Genomic DNA, 24,492 nt, shown 5'->3' with positions numbered 1-24,492 from the left:
ATGGTAGCTCACCGCCGCGGCCCCTGGTCGCAACACGAGGACCAGTGGCTTGTTAACCTCGTTGCTCGCAATGGCCCACATAATTGGGTACGCATTTCACAGGAGATTGGTTCGAGATCACCAAAGCAGTGCCGTGAACGCTACCACCAAAACCTGAAGCCATCGTTGAACCACGACCCCATCACACCTGAAGAGGGGGACCTGATCGAGAAGATGGTATCTGAGATGGGCAAGAGGTGGGCTGAGATCGCAAGGAGGCTCAAGGGACGCAGTGACAACGCTGTCAAGAACTGGTGGAACGGTGGCCAGAACCGCAGGAAGCGCAACCCAGAGCGTCCTGACCAGCGACCCTGGGAGTACTCCCAGTCATCGGAACACTACCAATATCCATCAGCACCCCAGCACATGCACAACCACGACGAGCAACATTACCATGACTCCCGTCGTTCCTCATTGAACCCTCCCATGCACACACCATACGGCATCAAGCTGCCCCAGCCTCAGCGTTTCGAGCCATACCCTGGATCACGACCACAGCCACTGGAGCTCTACGGACAACCTGCCAATGTACGAGCACGAGGCTTCGAAACACCTATGCCTTCGCCCTCAGGCTACTCCTCGGTCTCCGCCGATGGCGCACCTTCCCTGATCACAGACACTGGCTCCGAGTCGAGGTCACCTCGTGGTGCCGTATCACCACTCGACATCACTCTCGCACCTCTCGTCGGTAACAGAGATGAGCGTAAGAATTCGAGCACTCGCTACCTGCCTTCCACAGGCTTTGCAGTTGAGGACGACGTACACTCCGCAGCATATGACCCATACAGGCGTCGTAGTTCCCTGCAGCTACCTCCCCTTCACCGTGAGGTCCAAGCACCCGCTCAGACATACAAGGAGGTACAGGACGCACAGCAACCACCACAGCCACTGCTCACCCAGCCTGCACCGCAGCACGTTCACCACCACTCGCTGCCTCAATCATCATCCTTCAGCGTACCGCAGCGCGCACTCCCAGGCTTCCATTCTCTCACCGAGCCTATACTGCCTCTACCTTCCACATCAAGCGCAGCCACCAGCCCCGCAGTAAGGCAACTTCCATCACCATACGCACGGTCTGCCGAAGCACAAAGCGCACCGGTCTCCCCCAAAGACAAGATGAGCCTCAAGAACATCATGTAGATGTCTGTTCATGTTTCACGCTACTCATTATACCCGGTCCTATTTATATACCATGCACACACTGCGAGTTTCACATCTACACACTATTAATGGTCGACTATCTCAGCATGTCATCGCTTGCTAGGATATCATTGCTTGGTTTCAAATCTTCGTATCTTCTTTCACTTCACTTGCATATTTGGGCCCGGATCGGCGCAGGATAGGAAGGTCGGCAGGGCGGTTTACTGGTTGTTACATCTAGTACGGTACGAACAAGAAGATACCCCACAAAACGGTTTCACGGTGGAAAGGAGAACCATACCATAGCATTGACCGAGTAAAAGGGCGAGTTAGCAATCCCGCACTTACTCTCGAAATAATACCCATCAGCGACTCAGCTGAGCGTTGCAACGAATCAAAGCATCACAACTCAAATAACTCTCTCCACAGCCCCATGAATCGTGAACTCCCGTCCTCACTCAGCCACGACTCCAGCTGAGATTCCTTCCCTAACCACAGTAAGATCGTCCTCCGACAACCCCTTGGAGTCGGCCATCTCGGGGACCTCCCTGATCTGCAGCGCACCATAACGACCGCAGAAAAGATCCGCAGCGTAGCGCCATCTCGTACAAACGACGTGCGCAATCTCCAAAACTGATCGACACCAACATGTCATATCATTCTCGTTTTCACCTGCCGAGTCTGCGCTCTGGCTGTCTGCTGCCGACTCATTTGCCCGACTTCATCGTTATCAGATCGCACACCGTTGCGAGACCATAAGGATCAACATAAGATGCTCAGTGAAGTGCAGGGGTACCCCTACAGCTGATCGATCCGGATCGACACTTCAACTGGCCCTGCACATCAGCGTCTCTCAATTCGTACTTGAGCATCTGCTTTGGGACAGCGCGATGGTGAACGGCGACCTTTGGCAAGTGCATCACCGCATCAGTCACGAACGTTGACATTCCACTACGATGTTGATCGATCAGCTGCATGATGGTTTTGCGTCATGTATCGATGTTGGTGGTGTTGGCAGGGGTTGGGGAGGAAGAGGTCGCCGACCTTGATTAAGCCCACGTCAACACCACGATCTAAGTGGAGACCCGATTCAGAGGAATGCTCACGCGCGATGTTCCGATCCGTGTGGATACCTGTCCGGCTTGCGCGCAGAACTGCAATTGGATGCAACGGATATCCGGCGAGGTACTTTATGGAAGATAGATGCTGCAACTAGATGTCACTCCAAAATTGGGTAGGCCTTTGGTGGGAGTGAGGTCAACAAGAGATGATTTTGAAAGATTATTGGACAAGAGTAAAATGCATTTGCTGAGCCGGAGGTTCTCACTGACTGGAAAAGAAGACATTTTCTGATCATGTACCTAACTACTACGTACCGGGAGGTACCTCAATATTGGGTAACGACTCCAGGAGTATGAACGACTTCAACAATGACTTCAACAACTGCATTATTTTACATTTCACAACGTCATTGGACGGGAAACCTCTCCTTTCAGACGCTCGTAAGTGCTCATTGGGAAGAGGCCAACAGTATCCAGACCTTTGGGGCGCGTTTTCAGTGTGCAGCTAAGTACTACGGACGGCGAACGACCTCTGCGCTGGGTCAGATCTGTTGAGGCATTCCCGTGTGCGAGCCGGTGATTGTATACATGCAAGTGACGAGACAGTGGAAGTGACAACTGTGTATCCGAATCTTGCAAGTGCAGTGACATACATTCAGCGCGCGAGATACGACATCTTCATCGCTACAGTGATGTCTGGTACAACGTGATGTAGAGTAAAGGGGCATCATGAACGGAAATATGCTCACCCACTACATCCACATTTTAAAACCGTCTTCAACCACGGTTCACCCTTGTACTAACCTCTCCGACCCGTCCACGAGGCGTTCTTCACCACGTCCGCTCCTCTCATCGTTCACCACATCCTCCCACCATACCCCACCCATCACGACCCAACAGCCACCATTATTCCTGGCGTCTTCGTGTTCCAGACGCTATTCGCTAGACGGGATTTGCTTGCACTACTCGCCCAGTTCAAGGAGCGGCACGTCCGAAACGTTGTTTAACGTTTCGAAGTCTAGCGCACGACAAGCCGTCAACCGTCACTACCGTTTCGATCCAAACTTCTAGTCGCCGACCAACCCTAGCTCTTTTCTGGCGCATCCCAAACTCCATTCAAGGCCAGCTATCTGTCCTCGGCGTCCTTAGTGCATATCGCACCCCGTTAGGGTCGTGCTAACTTCTTCCAGCAACATTGACTCGGACTAGCTTCTTCGAGGTGTTAGAGTTTGGGCACGGTCTGCGTTTGGCAAGGCGTGCATCGTTGGCGCTTTGGGCGGTAAGGAGTGGTGAGGTCTGCGATGGTGACGAGGCTTGAGGGCTTTAGTGCGTTGTCCTTGGTGGTCGCTAGCTCCATATCAAAGTTTGGTTCTGGCACCGCGCCGTTGCTGCAAGCGACGAGGAAATCGCCGAAACTCAAATCCCGGATCGGTACAATGCAAACTCTTTTTGATGGATACAACTTGACAACCACCAACATTGGTGATCGAAGTTTGTGGAAAGCAACCTCAGTGTTGGGTTTGGTGGGAGAAGGCTGTAGAGATCGCGTGTGATACGGATGAAATGGATACGCGGGTCACAAAATTGTCAGCATTGCAAGGGGAGGTGCAGAAGCGTGCAACGGCGCGGGTTTGGACCTTGAGCGACATGAACTGCTGGTAAATTCGCACTACAACTTCACAATGCTGCAATCCTGCGCGGCTTTGAAGCAGCCGGTTGTCTCGCGCCATCATCCAAACCACGACACTTCAAAGCTCTGTCACAAACATGTTCTTGTCTTTCGGCAGATGCCAAAACACGTATTTTGGCACCCCGAATTTCGAGTTGAGTGAGTGCCAAGGTGTCCACTGTCCACGCAAGCAAACAGCGGTACTGTGGAGACGACGGTGCATCGGACGTGAGTGCGATACATGGGCGGCAACGGGACTATTGTCAGCTCATGTGGGTGTGCTCAATGTCGCCGTTGTGAACGTCACTTTCGCGATCGTGTTTGAGCGGTGTGGATCAATCAACGTACGATGATAGTTCGTCCAATTGCTGTCCTCATAGCCTTCGATGTCGACAGTGTCCGCTTATGCGCGGCACCATGTCTCGTCACTTCACTGCTGCTCTGACGATTTCAGGTCACTCGGTCTCACTTCTCCGAAGGCCGTGTGGGTGTTGTGGGGTGTCGTGGGGTGTCGTGGGTCAGTCTGTCGCGGTAACGTCGGGCAGCTCGGGTGGGCTCTTTTCCATTGCATTGTCTCGACTGTTGACGTGTGGATTTTGCTTGAAAGTGTCCAGAGTAATTTCTTATTGGGTATCAAAATACATTCCGACGGCAATCGCTCTTTTTCCAGTGTCGATGTTCCTAGGACATGTTTGTACCTGGTGATGATGTAGGTCCTTCTTTATGATAGTAACATCCTTTGCAATTTTCTCGAGCACGTCAACCGTGACTTCTAGCTAGACTCATGATTTATGTACAGTAATTCGCAATGCAATGTCCGGCCTCAGTAGGGTGAGGAATTGCACTGGACACAGGTAGCTGCACGCCTTCAGTCTAGGTTGCGGATGAGTTAGAAGGATACGCTGAAATCTACCCGTTTTGGATATCGTTGCAATTTCATGGAGTTTAGGTTGTAGTATCGATCCGTGAGCAGTAAGTTTGTGCTCTATGCATTTACATGTACCTTGATTCTATCGGCAACAACTCAATCGTACGGCCAAAGTATTGTTTGACGATGCATCTGAGCTTCTGGTAGCATTACCTGGTAACAGTAGTCATCAATACATGGCAGGCTTTGAAATGCAAACACCTATTCAGTGTATTGAATTGTTGCGGTGCGGGCACTACTTTGCATCGACACCCGTCTCTTGACAGCGCTCTGCTGCTACAATTCAACTGGAAAATTGTTGGTTTCCAGCAGCATCTATCTTATGTACAATCAACTTGTCTCACCGGAAGACTTGCTTGCTGTCTTACACAGAGCAAGCCTCTTTGTCTCTCTTGTTGCTTGCTGCCTATAGATAGGCAGCCCTCTGCTCGTAGATAGATTTATTGAGTTCATCTCATCTCTGCACTCAGTGCTGGTTCAACAAAAATGAGCGCAACGATGCATGTCGACTTTGATGTTCCCTTGAAGGATGTTTATGTACTTCTTTCGACATTGTGAGGCTGGGAGAAAGAACAAGGATATCATGACATTACAGACGTCTGTGCGTGAAACTACGTTGTTCACGCAACACTTTACAACAGCAGCACGCCTGTAGCACAGCAAACGATTGCGACGTCCTTCCACTTTTGCGATCTCTCTGAAAACCTTGGCTTCTGCCTAATGGTTGCTATGCATGAGATGGAAACGCGTGGACGCGTACGTGACACGTCGCCACGCGTGAACGCACCTTCACAGGAAATTGAAAGAGATAACATTGGAAACAGCTCTTTCGGACCACTTTAAGTGTCAAGTGCAGCCACAGGAACCAAGTCGAATGCACCCTTCTTGACATGCTGCATGAAGTAGATGTGTAAACGAAAAGTATCATCACTGCTCTACTTAGCCATCGCCGCAGCGATGTTACCAGGAAGCACCACGAGGAATTGTAGAGACAGTTTTGCTTCCCGTACTACGATATGTCAGCCTTGGGGAAGGCGGGATGAGAACTTACTCGATCTCTTCGACCTCCAAGGCACTCTGTCACTTGCAATTCCAGCATTATTTGTGCTTCATACCGCTAATTAGCGCCCTTAGTTGAGAAGGACCCGAGATGCCCTGTTACGGATTCAGTATCGGTGCGTATGAGCTCTGTAGAACAACCACTTAGCGACCTTGGTCCGGTTGACTCTGCATGTGAAGGAGTGTGGAAGGTCAAAGAGCTTGTAAATCCGTCACTTGCAGTTCCAGCATCGGTCGTTCCTCATCTCACTAATTCGCCCTTGTTGAAAGAAATCGATACGCTCTGTAACTCGAAAAAGTACCGACGTATATGAAGTCTGTAGTTGAGCGATTTATGACAACGTCTGTCTCAACTCTGCAAGTGAGGAAGTGCGGAAGCAGTTGTATTTGGAGCAAGCTCGTAATTGACTTTTTGGACGTCGCTTGTGAGTTGTCGGAAGGTAACGTATGCTAAGCCGTACTCACATCCAACTTGTTGAAGTCTTGTGCGAGTTGTGAGGTTTTATAGGTGGAGGGGCTGGGTCTGTGCAAGTTGGCGGATGATTTGTTATTATCTGTAGCGGTGCGGACCGCTGTAGAATACTGATAGCTACGGTAAACGATAACATAGGACTATCGGGTCGATGGAATACTGCGCTGTATTGCTGTCTAGCTATGAGGAGACGACTATATACCTGACCTGTAACACACTAGTCCAGGGTGGCTGATCAGGGGTATAGATAGACACTGTACGGACCATCCGATACCGCAACATTATCCATATGAAGTGAAGGTGCAAACGCACACAGCACGTGCCTTGCTCCGCCTTCTTCAAAAGAGTCCCAACCCACGACCGCTCGAGACCGCAACTCCTGGTGTACACATCGTCACCATGAAACCGAAGCAATCGCCCCAAGGCACGCGTCCTGAGGCGAAGCGCGCCCGACTCACGTCTAACCATGCGGGCGTAGACGAAGAACCACCCAAGAAGAGAGTTACCAAGTTGAACACATCGCCCGCGCTGAACGACGACTAATAGCCTGCAAAATCCGCCAGTCCTATTGCGGTAACGACCTACGAGTCCCAACACATGAACCACGATGCAAGAGTTGCCTTCATTCTGGAAGAAGCGAAGCATAGCGACATGAATCTCTCGCTCCAAGGCCAGGCCGTAGGTTGATATCCGCTTTGAGCTGATCGCGAGGCTCTGGTGACCTTTGCTGTCTAGGCACTATCGTCTCTGTCGAAAGTATCTGCACGCAAAAGGGTCGCTGGCAAAGAACCTTTGGGATTGCTCAAGCTACCGACAGAACTGACACTGTTCATCTTTGATGCTATATGTGGGCTGCAATCTGACGTTCCGGCCACAACGAAACTCACTGGTCTCTTCATAGTTGCTCGATGTAGATGCCGAGCCCGCAAACACTCAGGCAGCGCCGACTTTCTCTCGAGTTGTATTAGTATGTAAGAGCTTTCGCACATTGGGTAACCCGTACTTGTACAAACGAGTGACACTTAATATCAACCCATACACTCAAAGCACCCTCCAAGTCGAAAGACTGGGTAAGGCTACCGCAACGTGGCCAAAGACTCATGCGCCAAGAGGAGACCCTTGTACCCTTATCTAACAGCGTTGCGTATTTACTACAATGCCACCAAGCGGCTGGTCCCAGCAATTATAGGCAATGTCGTCAAGTACACGAAGGATCTAGTTTTGACTCGAGGGCCGCGCAGCAAACCGGACGGGAAAGCGTATGTCGAGATCTTGAGCTACGTATACTGCACGACGCTGGTCAAACTCCACCTTCAGGATCTTTGGGTCCAGCGTTTCCAACAGTCAGTACTACTGTACGGATACGGTGAAGGGGCTGGAGAGTACGGAAAGTAGTGATAACTGTTCAATTGACCTGAACTACGGTCCGTAGTTGCCTAATATAGCTTAGCCGCCCCACTCTTCAACGTCAGTCGGTGAATTGGTGCTTTGGGAGGCCTCTGTACCCATCTCATCTTGCCCAATTATCTCATCCTCCAGCTGCCTATAGTGGCTCACAACAAGCCGGTGTCGTAGTCAATTTTTGAGAAGTTGTAAGGCCTCACTGTCCAACTTGATACTTCACCATAACCATCTCAGGGCTACACCAACTACGGCAGTACTATGGTTGCTATTGCTACTACAGTACGACTACGCTACTTCCTGTACCCTCACTACGGACCGACTGCTTACTTAAGCCGTACTACTGTACGGTTACTGTTCGTAGTACTGCCCGTTGGAAACGCTGTTTGGGTCTGTGAGAACGCTTTCGCCACTTTTGAGAATACGCTCCTCAAAGCCAGTTCTGCCACGTTCGATCAACATTGGCCTATTTGAGCATCCCTTTTTGCTTTCAGGGCACCACCATTCAGGAAAGGATCGATGCCATACTTGAATCTTCATGGCCATTCGAGGTAACATATCGATTCAGATCGTCAAGCCAAACTCATTCTGGGTCTATCGAGGTCAAAATGTTGGCTCACAAGTTTGCTCGACCTATGCAAACGTCATCGATCGCAAGCTTGCTCAACGTCTTCGGTACGGGCCATGGCTTTAAGAGTCTCGTAGTAGATGGAATCGACTTGGCCAGAATAGCCCGTGAGCTTGAGCACGTGGTAATAAGTGCTACGCATCCAAGTTCACCGAATTCAACGGTCGCCGTTGCGTCGCTGGAACTGAGGAACATCGACTTCGCAGAGCGAGCCGTCCTACAGTTATACAGCAGTATTGATTGGCGGAGCATCGAATTCCTGACCCTGACTGAATCCAAGGAACAGTATGTCTTGTTCGAGTACCTGACCCAAAGGCGCTATTCGGTAGGCACGCAGATCTGGAGACTTTTGTTGCGGTATCGGTTGGTCCGTACAGTGTCTGTGTTGCAGTAAATGCAATAAGTGAAGTTGTAACCGCGCAGGGCAGTAAGTCAGGGGTAACCGCGCGAAGCAGTAAAATCAGTATATTCTGTTGTGTTATTGTTCAGTGTTCTGTCTCTCTCCACGGGCCATCAGGGTCTGTTTACATGACGTATCTGTCGTTCAGACAGAAAGTGCTATTGGAACAGGCAAGAGCACTGCACCAGCACACGTGGCAGACATGACTTCTTTACTCCATAAACCGTCACAGTCTGACTATACCCCTGACCACTACCCTGGACTAGTGTGTTACAGGTCAGGTGTATAGTCGTCTCCTCCTAGCTAGATAGCAATCCAGCGCAGTATTCCATCGACCCGATAGTCCTACGTTATCGTTTACCGTAGCTATCAGTATTCTACAGCGGTCCACACCGCTACAACTTTGCATCTCAATCTTGGCAGCCTTAACTTCCACCGAGGGGTGCTTCAAGAGATCCACAAGTACTGCCCAATCTGAAAAGCTTTGAATTCTAAAATCATGTCTTTGCGCTGCTACTCAAACAGGGACGCTTCACCGATGTGTTTAACTCTACAAAGGCTAGATTTGACCCCAAGTTTGGCAACATCGCGACGACACTTGCTCAATACACCTCACTGGAAACATTTCATGCTTTCATGGATCCATTAGCTGGTATATGGTCGAAGAAGGTCAATGCTGACCTATCCTGGTGGCCAGAAGACTTCGACGCCAAATACTTGACGAATAATGGATCTGCAAAGAGCAGCAATCGTTTGGCTCTACTCAAAAAGAGGATCCTCCGTCATTTGCAGATTACCAATCCTGGTAACAAGGTGTCTACCGTTATTACTCAGGGCAAGGCATGGCTGAAGGACGAAGACCGCAGCGAAGCGGACAAGTATGTCACTCTGGCCGCGAAGAACGACGACTACCACAAACGCACAACATTCAAGCTCTGTTGAAAAACGTCTCGCAAGTCGACTTGACGTCTTGACATAATGCCTTTACCATGCATCTCAAATGTGACAGTCCTGACGGCTTTCAATCGATGCGACATCATGCTCGCCAAATATTGTGAAGGCCACCAGAGCATCTCAGTGCATGAGGACAGTCTACGCAACGCAGGCGTACCTACCTCCTTAACGTGTACTCCGAATAGATATGCATTAGGGACTGTTCTTGTCTTCGTATCTTCGGTAATATACGCATACGAATTAATTTAAATTTTCACGAACTTGCCTCACTTGACCATACATGATGGATTATCAGTTTTGAACAAGTTTGCTAACAGCTATAGATCGCTTACCATTTCTAGTAAGCCTTCACAGCAGACAATTGTAGGATCCTATCCGTAATAACCGGCTTCTCCAATGGCTCCGTTCTGTTCTGCGGATCCGGCTTGCCATCCCTCTCAGGCGGACCCTGCTTGCGAATATTGCAGTGTGGCCAGTGCGTCGTACCCTGCCATGTCTTGAAGAGCTCAGCCTTGAGCTCAAGATCCTCCTTCTTTGCGAACTTGGCAGGAGTCATGCAGACGTACTGAACGTGGCGGATGCGGTTGCCTTGAGGAAAGCAGGCGTAGTGCATAGTGCGAGAGTCCCTAGTGACGTTAGCGTGAGCGTGCGATGAAGGAGATAGGGGAAACTTACCAGAGTACCAAATCACCAGGCTCAAGGTTCACCTTCTCGAGCGTGCACCCGCGGCTTTGGAACCACTTGACATCCTCGTCCTTGAAGATGAACAAATCTTTGAAGTCTTCCGTCTCCGGGGGCTTATCCTCGTGGTTATCCTGCTCCCTCTTCTCCCGGAAAAACTCGTCGTACAGCTTGCTGCTACCCTTCATCAAGATCAGACCTCCATCGTCAGGGCCATTGGGCTGGTAGTTCAGCAGGCCCTGCACGCACTGCATACCCTTGCGATGCGGTGACTGATCGCAATGCGGCCAGGGGCTCCACTTGAGATCCTTTTGGCGCGGTAGGGTGATGTTCATGCCGTCGAATGAGCAGAGGAGTTCGTCGGTGCCCCAGAGTTTGCTGAATGTCTCGATGACTTTAGGTTCAGTGCGTGCTTCCCTTCACGTGCATTAGTATGGCGACTCAAACATAGCAGAAGCCCAACTCACCAAACAAACTTCTCGTGCGTACTAGAGTAGGCAAAGTACATGCCGCCCTTGAAGCTCACAGGGAGGTGTTCTTGTGTCCAAGTCGACTCATCATTGGGATCGAAGCCGCGACCAAAGGACTGAAGCCACTCGATCTGCTTCTGCTTATAGTACTCTGCGCGTTCGGGAGAAACAGCACCTTTGATGATTGCTGTTCCATTCTTGTGGAAGTCGTCACGCCAGTCGCCATACACTGTGCCGTCGTGCGAGATCAGATCAACACCAGTATCTGGCTTTGGTTCTTCGGCATGAGGTGCCATCTTGGGGATGCTACTTTGGCGAAGTTTTTCTTAAGGTAATTGCTGTGAACCTCGAACTTGTGAAGTTGTATTCAGATGGAATTGTGGTGTGTGTATTCTTGGTTGCGCTCGAACGGTATTATATGTCAGGCTTGAAGCTGGAGTTGTACGATGATGTTGCTCGGTACAACGACAAATATTTGAAAATGCCGGTGCACCACTGCCGGCGGCATCGGTACATGTGGGCGCAATACCCCACGTTCTCAACGCTGGAGAATTTGTGGGTCCCGGAACATGTGGGGGCGGAGATGCTTCAGACTTCGGACACCTGCCGAGGTGGACACTGGTGCATCACAGAGTGAGCTCGACCCGTCGCGTTGTGAGTAAATTTGTTTGTTGCTCAAGTAGTCGTCACAGCCTGTTTTTGAAAGTGGTCAGCATTCCCTCTATCCCTTCCCCCTCTTTCGCCCTCTTGCCATTCTTACAACCCTTCGTCACCGTCAAAGATGCCTATCCCCATGCAAGTGGCCTACAAGCCCATCTCGAAGCCTGAGGTGGGTGTGAACAACTACCAAGGCTTCACACCCGGCAAGACCGAAGTTCTTCGCAAGGGCGCAAAACCCTACAACGCACGCCCTCTCGAATCTGACATTCGAATCGACCATGATGTTGAGATCGTGGTCAGAGATGGCTGCCGTCTTTACGTCGATATTTACAGACCCGCCGATGTCCCAGAAGATGAGAAGCTACCTGCAGTGATCAGTTGGTCGTGCTACGGCAAGAAGTATTCCGCTCTACACATGCTTCCAATTTGCGTGTGGAATTGCTGTGTGCCAAACGAGGCGCTCAGCGGATTGGAGAAATTCGAAGGACTTGACCCGGTTGTATGGTGTCCGCGTGGGTATGCCATTGTTTCAGTGGACTCTCGTGGTACTGGCAACAGCGATGGATCCATACCAGTACGTGTGAACTTACCTATACGACTGCCTCCAAGCTTCGCTAACCGTCACAGATCATGGGCTCTCAAGATGCAGAAGATTGCTATGACGTCATCGAAGCCATTGCAGCGATGTCTTGGAGCAACGGCAAAGTAGGCATGGCCGGCAACAGTGCCCTAGCCATCATCCAGTGGCACGTTGCGTCTCTGCACCCACCACATCTCGCCGCCATTGCTCCGTGGGAAGGGTCCGGCGACATCTACCGCGAGCAGTTCTGTCGTGGAGGCGTTTTCAGCATGTCGAACTTCGACCTCATTACACACTTCATCATCAAGACGAACAACCCCGGCGGCGGCATCGAGGACTTTGCTGAGATGTACCGACGATCACCGGTCACCAACGCTTACTGGGCCGACAAACGCCCAGATATGACCAAGATCGCAGTCCCTGTGTTTATCAGCGGAAGCGACTTTTCCAGTATACATACCATGGGGTCGGTGAGGGGATGGCTTGAGGTGCCTCACGATAAGAAGTGGATCCGATGGAGTTCGCATCAGGAGTGGTTCGAGTTGTACTGCGACCCTCGCGCGGACAAGGAACTGCACACCTACTTCGACAAATATCTTCGAGGCGTTGACAACGATTGGGAGAAAATGTCGAAGGTGCGGTGGTCGGCGCTCCAGTTTGGTGATCAGGAGGCCATCGATGGCATCGAGTTATCGGATTTCCCTGTCCCAGAGACGGAGTACAAGGCGTTCTATCTGTCCAGCTCAGGCTTGACCGATCAAGCTCCTTCCGAGACCGAGATCATCAGCTACAACTCAGAAGACTCAAAGTCGATCGCCGACTTTACATACAAGTTCATGCAAAAGTCTCGACTGATCGGTCTCCCAAAGGCAGTTCTGTACATGTCAGCCCCGTCGCATGACGACCTGAATGTTTTCGTCATTCTGCGCAAGCGAGACAAGAACGGCAAGCTGCTCATGCATCTCTGTTTCCCTTTCTCGGCGATACCTTCATCGTACAAGAGCATTGATGATATCCCAGAGAAAGAGCGAGCGAGCTTGAACCTGCACCTGGGCAGTGTTGGTGTGCTGCGTGCCAGCCACCGAGCATTCGACCCAGCACGAAGCATCCATGAGCAATTCCCGTTCCACCCGCACGACAAGGAGGAAAAGATTACTCCTGGTGAAATTGTGAAGCTGGAGATCGGTATATGGTCGATGGGCGTCGATTTCGATGAGGGTGAATCGATCAGCGTGCAGGTCTCCGGATCATTCCCGAGTATTGCGGAGTATACAGCCTTCTCGACACCGCGGCCGAAGCACGAGAAGAACAAGGGTGAGCACAGAATACATGTTGGCTTGGATACGCCGAGCAGGATCATACTGCCTTTCGTCCCGTTGTAGCTGTAGATAGACTTGAATGAGATCAGTGCACAAACACAAATGCGCTCGAGGTGGAACACTTGGATCTTCTTTTGCTCATGCTTGCCATGTCACCTTCTAAGCATGCACAAGTTACGTGCATTTGCACAAGCTTCGAGTTCCTGCGCGACACTGCTGACTGCTGCGATCGATAGCGTTACGCACGTGCATAACAATCGAGCAACCATCATACTTGTTGGACTGGATGCTCCGCTTGCGACATCCTCAAAGATTGTGTCCATGGCTCCGGACCCCTGTTAATGATATTGGCAATTGCAAAGGCGGAAGCTGATGCCGAGGGCGGTTGTGAATTGTATAGTGCTGATTGGTCGTACCGTAGGTGGCCCTCCTTCCGAAAGCTAGCCCACTCCCCGACACGCGCGCTACCCCAGATTTCCCCACAGACATGTCAGCAACCCCAGATGAGTTTCCAGACGACTCGAATGCTGCGCAACGCGCATGAAGTGGAGTCCAGTCCAGTCGGGATGTGGAGTTTGCATTGATATCCAGAACAAGGCCCAGAAAATGCCAGCGAATTTGTCGGCTGTGGCGGGAATCTGAAGACGAGCTAGACGACAAGGAGAAGTGCCGCGTATCTAACAAGAAACGCCGAAGAAGAGGAGCTAAAGGCCATCTCAACATATAACCACCTCTTTGCGCAGATCAAACATCCTCATCTCAACGCTGATACTCATTCCCCTGTGCTCTTCCAGGCCTGGACGAGCGGGTTTACATTCTTATCGACATCTTTTGTGTCTTGTCTTAGAACGAGCACCAACAATTGCCTCCAGGATGCTCGACGACATCAAGGACACGAAGGCCATGGAGTCCAAAGTCGAACGGTACGAGGTTGCTTCAGATGGCGAGACAGGCTTTGTGAAGCCTGTGCAGGAGTCTGCGGCGATGGGAACGGTGACCATCACGGACCTCAACGAGATCTTCTTGATCCCTGCTCCCAGCGCTGACCCTCGAGGTTCGTACTCTGCAACACCCAGTCGATCAAATGGCGTGCTAACTGTTCTCGTCAGACCCGCTGAACATGACGAAGTTTCGCAAGATTCTCTTCATCATCCTAGTCTCGATCTTCTCGAGTCTGGGTCTTGCGCTAGTTTCAGGCTTCGGTGGTCTCCTTACGTGGTACATTCCGATCTACGCCACAAAAGGCGCCACATATGGTAAACTCAACATCCTGTTTGTGCTATCTGCACTTACTAAACTTTACAGCCGACATCACTGCGCTGATGACGTACCCTTCGATGTTGATGGGCGTCGGTAACCTGGTCTGCATGCCTCTTGCTCTCGCGATCGGAAGGCGACCTGTCTACCTCCTATCGCTGCTGATCCTAATTGCCTCCGCGGTCTGGGCAGCATATGCAAAAGACTATAATGCACACCTTAGTGCCAGAATGCTTCTGGGTTTTGCTGCCGGTCAGAGCGAGGCGCTGGTGCCCATGATGATCCAGGTAAAAGGCCCAAGATGAGAGCACGAGGAACAGAGACTGACCAACGTTCAGGAAATTCATTTCGTTCACGAGCGCAGCACTTTCCTCATGTGGCAGTCTGCTACCCAGACGGTTTTGGCAGCTGTGTACGTGATCTGCGCATCTCCTATTGCTGGAGCGATCGGTCCGTCCAACTGGTACATTCTTGGTGCTGGACTTTGTGCAGCCACGTTCGTCGCATCTATCTTCTGGGTCCCTGAGAGCAGGTACGACCGTTCCCTGACTGCGTATGGTCAATTCTCGGCCGAAGAGGGTGGCGAGCTAGATGGATCGAGAGCGACCGCACCACAGCCTGTTAAGTTGTCTGAGAGGCCCGCACTGGACACGACCAGGTTCCTTCCCCGCACCGTATGGTCAGACATGCGCATCTTTGTTGGCAAACCGGACTGGATGGAAGGCGTCTATGGCTTCATCAACACGTTCCAGGTCATGCTATTTCCCAACGTGCTCTGGGCTTTCTGTCTCAACGGTCTGACCATTGGTGTCAACATCGCTATTGGAACGACCTACGGAAACATTGTACACGCACCTCCGTACAACTGGTCTGATAGCTCTGTTTCGTATGTCAATGCCGGACAGATTGTGGTCGCCTTTGTGGCGCTCCCACTCCTCGGTAACGGTAGCGACGCCCTAATCAAGTGGCAAGCCAGGCGTAACGGTGGTATTCACGAGCCTGAGAACCGCCTGCTGCTGCTCTGGATCCCTCTGCTATGTGGATGTCTTGCCGCTACGCTGTACGGTCTGGCCGCGCAAAGTCCAGGCAAGTACCACTGGTTCATCTTCGTGTTCGCCAACGCAGCGTATTATTTCACATTTGTTGGTGCCAACATCGCTGCGATCACGTACCTACTCGATTCATATCCAGCACGCGCAGGACCCATTCTTGTCGTCATCACAGCTCTTCGAGGATTCGTCTCTTTCGGAACCAGCTACGGTGTCGCCAAATTTGTCGAGACTGATGGGTACGATGGAACCTTCGGAACATATGCTGGTTTGACTGCATTGTTCGGCTTGTTGGGCATACCTGTCTTCTTGTATGGCAAGAAGATAAGAGCCTACACCGGCAAATGGGCCATGAAGAAGGCATCGGGCCACCCATCGATGTCGCACTGAAAGGACAGTTGTCTAACGTATCGTCTAATACATCTGATCGATGATTGGCATCGATGCAAGGGCGACGAGTATAATCGTGGCCCGTGTATATTGCTGTAGCATTGTCATGTTGACGCTTTGGCGTGACTGATGGATTGTACTTCGGCCAGTCTAGTCTTCGCAAGCAATTGAATGTAGATCTCTTTTGCAAAGCTCATTGTCAGTCTCAAGCTCTGTGAACATATACAATGCATGAGCTCTTACCTGATACTTGAGATGAAGCTGTTCCAGCGACAGTCAAGCCTGCTTAGGGCACGGGGACGGCGTTGGCTAGGTGTATCCTGTTATAGTAGTCGTATATCAGATACGGCCATGGTGATCAGACAGGTAGGGCACGTACAAGACTATGGTCCAACTCTGATATCTCGAGAGGCCAGATCGTAGACCATGCTGGTGCTGTCCATATTCACCTGAGAAACAGAGTGCTGTCACGATCGTGGAGTCTTCGTAAAGTCTTCGTGGAATCTTCGTAACGCCTATCAGGAGTAGAGTCCCACGCGTGTATAGGTTAGACGCGTCAACGCGGCCGCATTTTGAACGGTGTATTTGGCTCTTCAAAGGTCAGCGTGTTATTGTAAGATAAACACTGCGATCTAATGTACTACAATGCGCCCATCTGGTGGTGGGCCGGCTACAACATTCATCATTGTGGTGTGGTGTTCGCGATGCACGGGCGAGAAGGCGCAGCATGTTGACGTCATTGTTTTTTGTTTTCACTAAGCGAGGGAATGTGCCCCTGAGGGCTTCTATTCTGAACACCAGCCACCCTCATTATGCTCAGGCTAAAGCGTTGATGTATGGAATACCAGTCAGCTTGAATGTCCTCTCGTCCATGACCGGCTTGTTCACCGGCTCCATGCGGTTGTGTGGGTCATCTACTCCGTCTCTTTTCGCGATGTTCGAGCCTGTGTGCCTGGCGTTGGGCCAATGCGTCGTGCCAACCCACCGCTCGTACGCGTCCTTCTTCCTCAGCAAATCCTCCTGAGTTGCATCTGCTACGGGCATGTAGCATGTGTAAGCTGCGAAACGAGGCTGGTTGGTCTTGGAGCTCAGGTTGTAGTGTGGGGTGCGGGAGTCCCACACAAGCAGATCACCAGGGTCTGCGCACACCTTCATCCACTTGAGGCCCTTGTTCTCAAGCCACTTCATGCCATTCTCGGTGTAGCCGTACCATTCCGGTGTCCAGGCTGGAATACGCTCCTCATCAGCCATGTCTTTATGGAACTCATCAGACAGCAAATGACCGCCAGGACACACGATGAGACCGCCGTCATCTGGCCCATTAGGGAGCAAGTTCACTAAGCCCTGCAAGCATCTGAACCCAGGCTTCGAAGGGTCCTGATCTTGATGAGGCCATGGCTTATTCGACGCAAGATCCGAGCGACTGGAATGATCGTTAGCTTGTTCAACAGTCGAATGCACTCTACGTACGGCAATGTGAAGTTGATCGCATCGAACGAAACGATCAGGTCTTTTGTGTTGTATACTTTCTCAAATGCTCCAATGACACCTGGCTCTCCTCGAATGGCCCAAGCGAAGTCCTCGTGGGTTACGGCATACTGCAGGCACATGCCCTTCTCGGTAATCAGCGGAAGCTTGTCTTTGTGCACTGTCGACAAGTCGTTGCGGTCGAAGCCGAGGTTGCTGAAATTACATGTGAGTGGTACACAATACGATATTGGGACTTATGCTTACAAGCCCTCCAGCCAACTGTACATCTGATCTGCATACTTGTCGGCCCTCTCCTTCGGAATCGCACCCTTGATAACGGCGTAGCCATCTCTAGCCAAGTCATCCCTCCAGTCGCCAAACTTTACATCAGTGCCGTCGACCCTCATGCGCTCATCGTCGACCGCCTTCAACTTGACGGGCGCTGTCTTCGTTGTGGTGGAGATCATGTTGAAATGCTTGTGGTACTGGGTGGTGTTTGACGAAGTGGGTGAAGCTTGATTTTGGAATGCGAACATTGAATGGGGGAATATATTCGATGTCCTCCTCGGACAGGAACCCAATGCGCGCTGCACCGCCCAGCCGTTGGTGTCGCCCACATGAGCCGAGTCTGCCCACACCCACCTTTCCGAACTGCGACGATCATCGTTGGACCACGCAAAATGTATGCAACTAGATGCAGATTGCGGGTGTGTCAGTGCAAATGTTCGTGAAGTGGAGGACCGATATTGTCGCTAGTGGTGTATTGGGGCGACAAGAAGATTTCGGTTTGTCAATTGCTTGCCCGGTACACGCGGTCAGCATGTCTTGCTTGCTTCTGACTCGTTATATCGTCCCATCGTCAATCACTCTCATCACACTTACCAGCTACGAGTCTTCTCGAGATGTCATCGCCAACGCAATTCCGGATCATCATCGTGGGCGGCGGTATCGCAGGATTGGCAGCTGCCATAGCTCTGCGGAAAGACAACCGTCAGGTCACAATCCTCGAACAATCTCGTCTCAGTACTGAAATCGGTGCTACAATCTCGCTTCAGCCCAATGCCACGAGGATTATACAGCAGTCGTGGGGCCTCGACAATCTACTCGACGACTCAAATGGCACCATTGATCATGGTTTCAGGATCTACAACATTGATGGCAAGATGGTGAACGAAATTCCATTGCGGTACAAGACGCAGTACGGAGCAGATCGCATCATGTGGCATCGTCAGGATCTCCACGCCTACCTCAGAACGATGGCCACAAGTACCAAATGGGAGGGCCAACCTGCGACACTACGTACCTCATCACGAGTGTCTAGTTGTGACTGCGAGGAGGGCAAGGTGACACTAGAAGATGGAGAAGTCTTGGAAGCAGATCTTGTTATAGGCGCAGATGGCATACACAGTGTCCTGCGCACTTCTGTACTTGGCAAGGAAGTCAAGCCAAAACCCACAGGCTTCTCAGCATACCGACTAATGCTTCCTACCACGGTGCTCAACGAATACGCTCCACAGTTTGCTACGAACATCAAGCCAGAAGAACCTTACACATCCATGGTTATGGCGCACTCTTGCCGGCTCATCATGGGTCCTGCCTGCGATGCACAACTCTACAGCATCGTCGGATTAGTACCAGACGAGCGGATGAATGAGGACCCTGATAGCGCGCAGTCGTGGGTCACGAAAGGGGATTCTGGAAAGATGCTGGAAACCTTCAAGGACTTCCCCAGCTGGACCCAGGATGTGCTTCGAAATGCCGATAGCATTGGCCTTTGGCAGCTGCGCGACTTGGACCCGTTGGAGACCTGGCACTCTGGGCGCGTGATTCTCATTGGAGATGCAGCGCATGCCATGCTACCCACTCAAGGCCAAGGCGCAAGCCAAACTATCGAGGACGCTGAAGCTCTAGGTACACTGTTCAGCCATATCACAGAGAGGCCTTCGAGGGACGAAGTGTCTTCCGTTCTTGAAGACGTCTTCAAGTGTCGGTTTGAACGTGTGAGCTTGATCCAGCAATTCAGTCGCGAAGCTGCGAAGCCTGCAACAGAGCAGGGCAGTAATGTCATCAAGATGTAAGTTTCACCTCAAGCACAAATTCCTTCTAGTCTGACACAAGCAGGCGCCCCGATGAGTTCATGGACTACAACTGCACATATCGAGGTGTACGAGATTGGGAGGAGAAGCGTTCGATGGCAGCAATAACAGCCGGTATACAGACAGTTGCAGTGGCCTAGGCTCAGCCCAGATGGCCCTAACTAATAAAATTGATCACAACATCAAAGACGCCGTTGAAATCCACTACTACTGCTGCAATCTTGTTGAGCAGCAAGCGGACCTGAAACATTTGTCGTTTGTACTAAGACCGTGATCAGTCTCCTCGAGCTGGAAAAAGCTCGGCAGTTCACTTGCCGCCGCCTCGATTGCCGCGACGCCCCAGACGCACCCCGCCTTCAAGGCCGGGCAAGGGTGCGCCCACTTCCCGACAGCCGAAAGTTGTAATGCGCCTTGAACTACTCGCCTCCCACATTTCCGTTCTTCGACCCTTCGATCACTATGTCAATCGGGATGGCGGTGACACCAACGAATGTGCGACCCTCGAAACGTCAGCGGACTTCCGATGCCTCCTCAATCGGTGGGCTCCAGTGTCAGGTTTGCCACCGGTCATATGAACGTGCCGACCACTTGAACCGACACTTGGATTCACGTGAGTACTTTCTACCACTGACTATTGGCTTCACTTGACCTGTGCACAGACCGCAATGAGCGTTCTTTTCGTTGTGAGGAGTGTCCTGCTGCGTTCAATCGTAGAGACTTGCTACTCAGGCATCAAGCTACCCACGCGAAGAACGCTGCAGATGGGCTCATAGGCCCAAATCGTGTCGCAGAACGTGCTACAAAGGCATGCAACTCCTGTGTTGTGTCCAAAGTCAAATGCGACAATGGCAGACCCTGCAAACGGTGCCAGAAGAAAAGCTTAACATGCTTGACCAAGTCTTCCGACTCGTCACCGTTTCCTCAAGCAGGTGCTGGGGAACTACCATCGCAGGTCTTCGCAGTGCCCGTGGAACAACAAGCCCATCCGAACCAGTTCGGGAATGGCATCCAAATGAACGATGTCTACCTGGAGGAGGCAAACGCTGATGCGCAGGCCTTGTTAGACCTTTACAATACCACCGACTACAATCAGCATACCATCCCGGCCTTCTTCGAACAGATCATGGTTCCAGCGCCAGACTTCATGGGTGTTGATTACATGCAACCTCCTCCAGATCTGACTGCTTGGATGCCTGAGGTCGACTGGCTTGGACAGGTTGACATTTTCGGCAATGATTTCACTCCAGTTATCGATCAGATGCTGGAGGCGCAGGTGTCGCATGATGTCGCGTTGCCTTCGGAAACACAGCCGCCTAATGTCACAGACACTTCACACGAGAAGATCGACAGCAATTCAGCAAAGAGGCGACATGCAGTCTTCAAACAATCGCCCTGGTAACACATCTTTAACGTTTCTATTGAACAGGACTGACCGGCTTCAGGTTTTGGGTCCCTGAGCGGAACCAGCACGCTTTCAGTGAGCACGAAAACATCACGCTAGATGAGCGCAATGTGGATCTCGCTTCATCACCGCACATGCCATACTCATCGAATGTCGTGATACCTGACCGGCTATCGACAGGAGCCCGCGATCGTATCTTCCAACTTGTGTCTAAGACTGCACGAAGTCAAATAACGATTCCATCTTTCCCATCGGCGGACTGCGTCGACAAGCTGATCAAAGTTGGCATCGCAAAACGGACCGAGACTGACGCTTGGATCCACCCGTATACTTTTGAAAGTGAGACCGCTCGACCAGAGTATCTAACTGCGTTGGTGGCTGCCGGGTGTGTGTGCTTTGGCATACCATCGGTGAGCAGAACGGGCCTGGCACTGCAGGAGATTGTCAGGGTTGCGTTGAACAATCTGGTAGGCAATCACGAGAAATCCATATTAGGTGCTGGAGCCATGGAAAATTGACACGGTTACAGTCTGAAAATGATAACAGTGTCATTCGCGATCTCGAATACCTTCAAGCCTCGATGCTTTGGCTCGACATCGGAGCGTTCTGTGGTTATAGAAGGAAGATGGAAATTGCTGAAAGTAGCTTGCAACCTCTTGTCACAGTAAGGCTCTTCCATGCGGTAGTAAAGTGCATGCTGACTTCGTAGGCATTACGACGTGCTGGTAGACTCGACTACGTTCGATACCCCGCGGTCGCACCATCTGCCGAAGATGGAGAGGAGGAATTGCATGCGAAGTGGAAGCAGTGGGTAGAACAGGAGTCCTACAAAAGGTATTTCAACCCCATCTAGACTATCTTTGCTCCCAGCGTCTAATGCGGACAGGCTGGCATATCACTTGTTCGAGCACGACATCCATATGACTATGGTCAAACATCGTCCACCACTGATCACCTATGCCGAACTCACGCTTGCATTGCCTGCATCGAAGGCACTATGGCTTGCATCTTCGGCGGAAATATGGAGAACGCGTTACCTCGAGATGGACATCTCCTCAAACCCTCCTTCACTCCGAGCAATTCTCAAAGACGAGGCTGCCATACTTTGCCTTCATCTGGATATAGATGTGCAAATCGCCCGATCATCGTATCTTCATGGCATCGCTGCTCAGATCTGGGAACATGCACAGCAGTCTGTGCTACTGCACGAGAGCAGCGACCCATCGTCGCAGCTCTGGGCACGCTCACGCCAACAGAAACTGTGAGTATATTGTCTTATATGGTTAACATAGCTGAAGTTTGTTGATAGATACCAGCGCCTGCAGCGCGAAGACTTTCTGCTTAGCAGATCCCCTGCTGTGACTTGCGTGCTTCATCAATTCTTGCAGATGTTCCTTCATGTCAACCTGGACCTCATTACTCGATTTGCAGGCAAATGCGGCGAGAGTGCTGCCAATAGCGCATACACTCATCTATCCCCCTGGAGCCAGACAAAGGAAGCTAGGATCGCAATTTGTCACGCTGGACAAGTAGTACGAGCTGCTCGACATATCCCGCCATACCAGATCCGTGGACCTGATTCTTTCATGCTGTACCATGCCATCATGGTACTTTGGACATACAGCATGATGGTGCGAGACCGAGCTAAGAAGACTGGGACAACTACACCGATGCTGGCACAGCCAAGCTCGCCTCCCAGCAAGATCGTCTACCTCGACGATGCTGCTTCGTACAACCAGAGCGACATTGATTCATTCATTCTCATGAACAGCGGTACACCATGCCTTCACATTATCTCTACTCATCAGTCAGTTGTGTCTGAGTCTGGGGCCCCCAAGCGCCCAGAGATCTGCAACCTCAAGTATCCCTCACAAGTTATGAAGGTCGGCGTCAGGCTGCTCGATGCAACACATCCTGATGTCGATCGTGAGACTGGGCCCCCGCTTATGAGGGCTCTGTGCGGACTGATGGAAGAACTTGGAGGCCTTCGATAACAGAGATTCGTATTCAAGAAGAAAAGTTCGCTATCCCGCCAGTAACGGCAATCTGTATCGCTGACTTGTAACATCAACCTCAACAAGTACCAAGCAGATACATACTCGCTATGACCGATCGATACGCTCTACTTCCATGTCGCATCCACCGTGGCTGTGCTTGCGCAGCTCCCCGGTACCGTGTAGGCCCTGTTTGCACCCGATTCGTAGGTCACAGCACCGTTGCTCTCCACCCTGATGAACTTATACTCGAAGCTGGTGCCAGCAGGCAGATTGATCGTCGTAGTCCACAGAGGGTTGGCCGAGGTGTACTTTGAGGCAGATAGTGCTGGTGCGTTTGCAGTGTTCCAGCTACCCAACTGCGCAATGGATCCTGCGATCTTCACCGTCTGTCCGACTACGGTTGTGGTCTTGCTGTTGAATGTGACGGCAACGGTTGCAACAGGTGTCGCGCATCCAGTGGCTGCAGTAGTCGAGCTGGCTTTGGTCGAGGTTGGCGCTACGGAGGAGACCTTGCTGGTTGTTGTTGGGGGATTGGAGCCGGAAGAACCAGTGATCTTGATATCAGCACAAGTCAGGTACACTTGCGGCGTCTGAAACGAGTTCCACTTGAACGAAAGCAGTGTGTGGTTCGACACGTAGTTCGGAATCTTGATCCTGGAAGAGACCTGTGTGGTGTAAACAACGCGCAATATAGCCACTCCATCGATCGATGGACTTACAGTGTATCCACCCGCGATACTCGTATAGCAAGAGTTCAGCGGTGCATTGTCCACACCCCTGCACTTAGTGTCCTGGAACCCTTTGCACGTAAACCAATCGTTCCTCCAACATGCTTGTCCCTGCGTACAATCCGCATTGTACCCACAAGTTTGCCCGCTCACATCTGTGCACGGCAGTGTGCCAGTCTGGAAGCATTTCTCAGCTGCCTGCTTCTCGGCATCCGTAGGCAGGTACCCAGGGGTTAAGAACTTGTCAATGAGCGCCTGGTCTTGACAGATGCGGTAGGAAAACATGCCACCATGGTCGCCGTTATTGTCAACACACCACTGCACGTCGACTACGTCGCCGCCTTTGTAGGTGATCACGGGCGCGGAGCCCCAGTAAGGGCCGGGCTGGTTGTAATCGACGCTTACACGGGCGTTGTAGCCGCAGGGTCCACTGCGGCCGACTTGGACGGCGTCAAGATCAGGCCAGGCTGTGACGGGCTCGAGAATGGTGCATTCGGGGCAGGTGTCTGCTCCAGCTTGAGCATTGAGGCCTGTACGGCTCATAGGTTGGGAGAGGTAGCCATGAGCTTGGATGCCTGCGGCAAAGGCAAGAGCTTGAGCTACGGCCCACTTCATGTCGAAGGACGTATGGAAGACACGAGG

The 24,492-nt window shown here is 51.5% G+C and overlaps 9 protein-coding genes across 9 annotated transcripts; 6 read left to right on the top strand and 3 right to left on the bottom strand.

Moving 5' to 3' along the window:
* BU25DRAFT_430384 (trichome differentiation protein GL1) lies at nt 1-1,179 on the top strand (the record flags this gene model as incomplete). The annotated part of the gene is made up of 1 exon (XM_033708599.1): nt 1-1,179. One exon carries the CDS (start codon nt 1-3, stop codon nt 1,177-1,179), a length of 1,179 nt encoding a protein of 392 aa, XP_033563258.1.
* Nucleotides 1,180-10,088: 8,909 nt separating this feature from the next.
* On the bottom strand, nt 10,089-11,198 carry BU25DRAFT_490177 (uncharacterized protein; the record flags this gene model as incomplete). Its single annotated transcript, XM_033711480.1, has 3 exons — nt 10,089-10,377; nt 10,427-10,849; nt 10,900-11,198. 3 exons carry the CDS (start codon nt 11,196-11,198, stop codon nt 10,089-10,091), a joined length of 1,011 nt encoding a protein of 336 aa, XP_033563257.1.
* A 485-nt stretch (nt 11,199-11,683) lies between these two features.
* On the top strand, nt 11,684-13,834 carry BU25DRAFT_447549 (alpha/beta-hydrolase; the record flags this gene model as incomplete). The annotated part of the gene is made up of 3 exons (XM_033709545.1): nt 11,684-12,136; nt 12,190-13,456; nt 13,698-13,834. The coding sequence occupies 3 exons, from the start codon at nt 11,684-11,686 to the stop codon at nt 13,832-13,834; spliced, it is 1,857 nt and encodes a 618-aa protein (XP_033563256.1).
* Nucleotides 13,835-14,334: 500 nt separating this feature from the next.
* On the top strand, nt 14,335-16,157 carry BU25DRAFT_338180 (MFS general substrate transporter; the record flags this gene model as incomplete). Its single annotated transcript, XM_033702711.1, has 4 exons — nt 14,335-14,519; nt 14,635-14,717; nt 14,767-15,005; nt 15,057-16,157. The coding sequence occupies 4 exons, from the start codon at nt 14,335-14,337 to the stop codon at nt 16,155-16,157; spliced, it is 1,608 nt and encodes a 535-aa protein (XP_033563255.1).
* Nucleotides 16,158-16,973: 816 nt separating this feature from the next.
* BU25DRAFT_337985 (uncharacterized protein) lies at nt 16,974-18,094 on the bottom strand (the record flags this gene model as incomplete). Its single annotated transcript, XM_033702702.1, has 3 exons — nt 16,974-17,580; nt 17,619-17,840; nt 17,892-18,094. The coding sequence occupies 3 exons, from the start codon at nt 18,092-18,094 to the stop codon at nt 16,974-16,976; spliced, it is 1,032 nt and encodes a 343-aa protein (XP_033563254.1).
* A 435-nt stretch (nt 18,095-18,529) lies between these two features.
* Nucleotides 18,530-19,863, top strand: BU25DRAFT_338282 (FAD binding domain-containing protein; the record flags this gene model as incomplete). Its single annotated transcript, XM_033702717.1, has 2 exons — nt 18,530-19,701; nt 19,749-19,863. 2 exons carry the CDS (start codon nt 18,530-18,532, stop codon nt 19,861-19,863), a joined length of 1,287 nt encoding a protein of 428 aa, XP_033563253.1.
* Nucleotides 19,864-20,171: 308 nt separating this feature from the next.
* BU25DRAFT_390093 (uncharacterized protein) lies at nt 20,172-20,456 on the top strand (the record flags this gene model as incomplete). The annotated part of the gene is made up of 2 exons (XM_033704552.1): nt 20,172-20,333; nt 20,383-20,456. Coding segments are annotated over exons 1-2 (225 nt in total), but the record flags the coding sequence as incomplete, so codon positions are not given.
* A 279-nt stretch (nt 20,457-20,735) lies between these two features.
* BU25DRAFT_338370 (C2H2 type zinc finger domain-containing protein) lies at nt 20,736-23,119 on the top strand (the record flags this gene model as incomplete). The annotated part of the gene is made up of 6 exons (XM_033702724.1): nt 20,736-21,118; nt 21,166-21,592; nt 21,655-21,789; nt 21,835-21,959; nt 22,012-22,386; nt 22,435-23,119. The coding sequence occupies 6 exons, from the start codon at nt 20,736-20,738 to the stop codon at nt 23,117-23,119; spliced, it is 2,130 nt and encodes a 709-aa protein (XP_033563251.1).
* A 128-nt stretch (nt 23,120-23,247) lies between these two features.
* Nucleotides 23,248-24,393, bottom strand: BU25DRAFT_338235 (carbohydrate-binding module family 20 protein; the record flags this gene model as incomplete). The annotated part of the gene is made up of 2 exons (XM_033702714.1): nt 23,248-23,787; nt 23,842-24,393. 2 exons carry the CDS (start codon nt 24,391-24,393, stop codon nt 23,248-23,250), a joined length of 1,092 nt encoding a protein of 363 aa, XP_033563250.1.
* Nucleotides 24,394-24,492: the final 99 nt, after the last annotated feature.

The sequence above is a fragment of the Macroventuria anomochaeta genome, assembly GCF_010093625.1.
Source record: "Macroventuria anomochaeta strain CBS 525.71 unplaced genomic scaffold BU25scaffold_11, whole genome shotgun sequence".
Lineage (NCBI taxonomy): Eukaryota > Fungi > Ascomycota > Dothideomycetes > Pleosporales > Didymellaceae > Macroventuria > Macroventuria anomochaeta.
The sequence above is the reverse complement of the archived record's forward strand: the minus strand, read 5'-3'. Positions and strand labels throughout refer to the sequence as shown.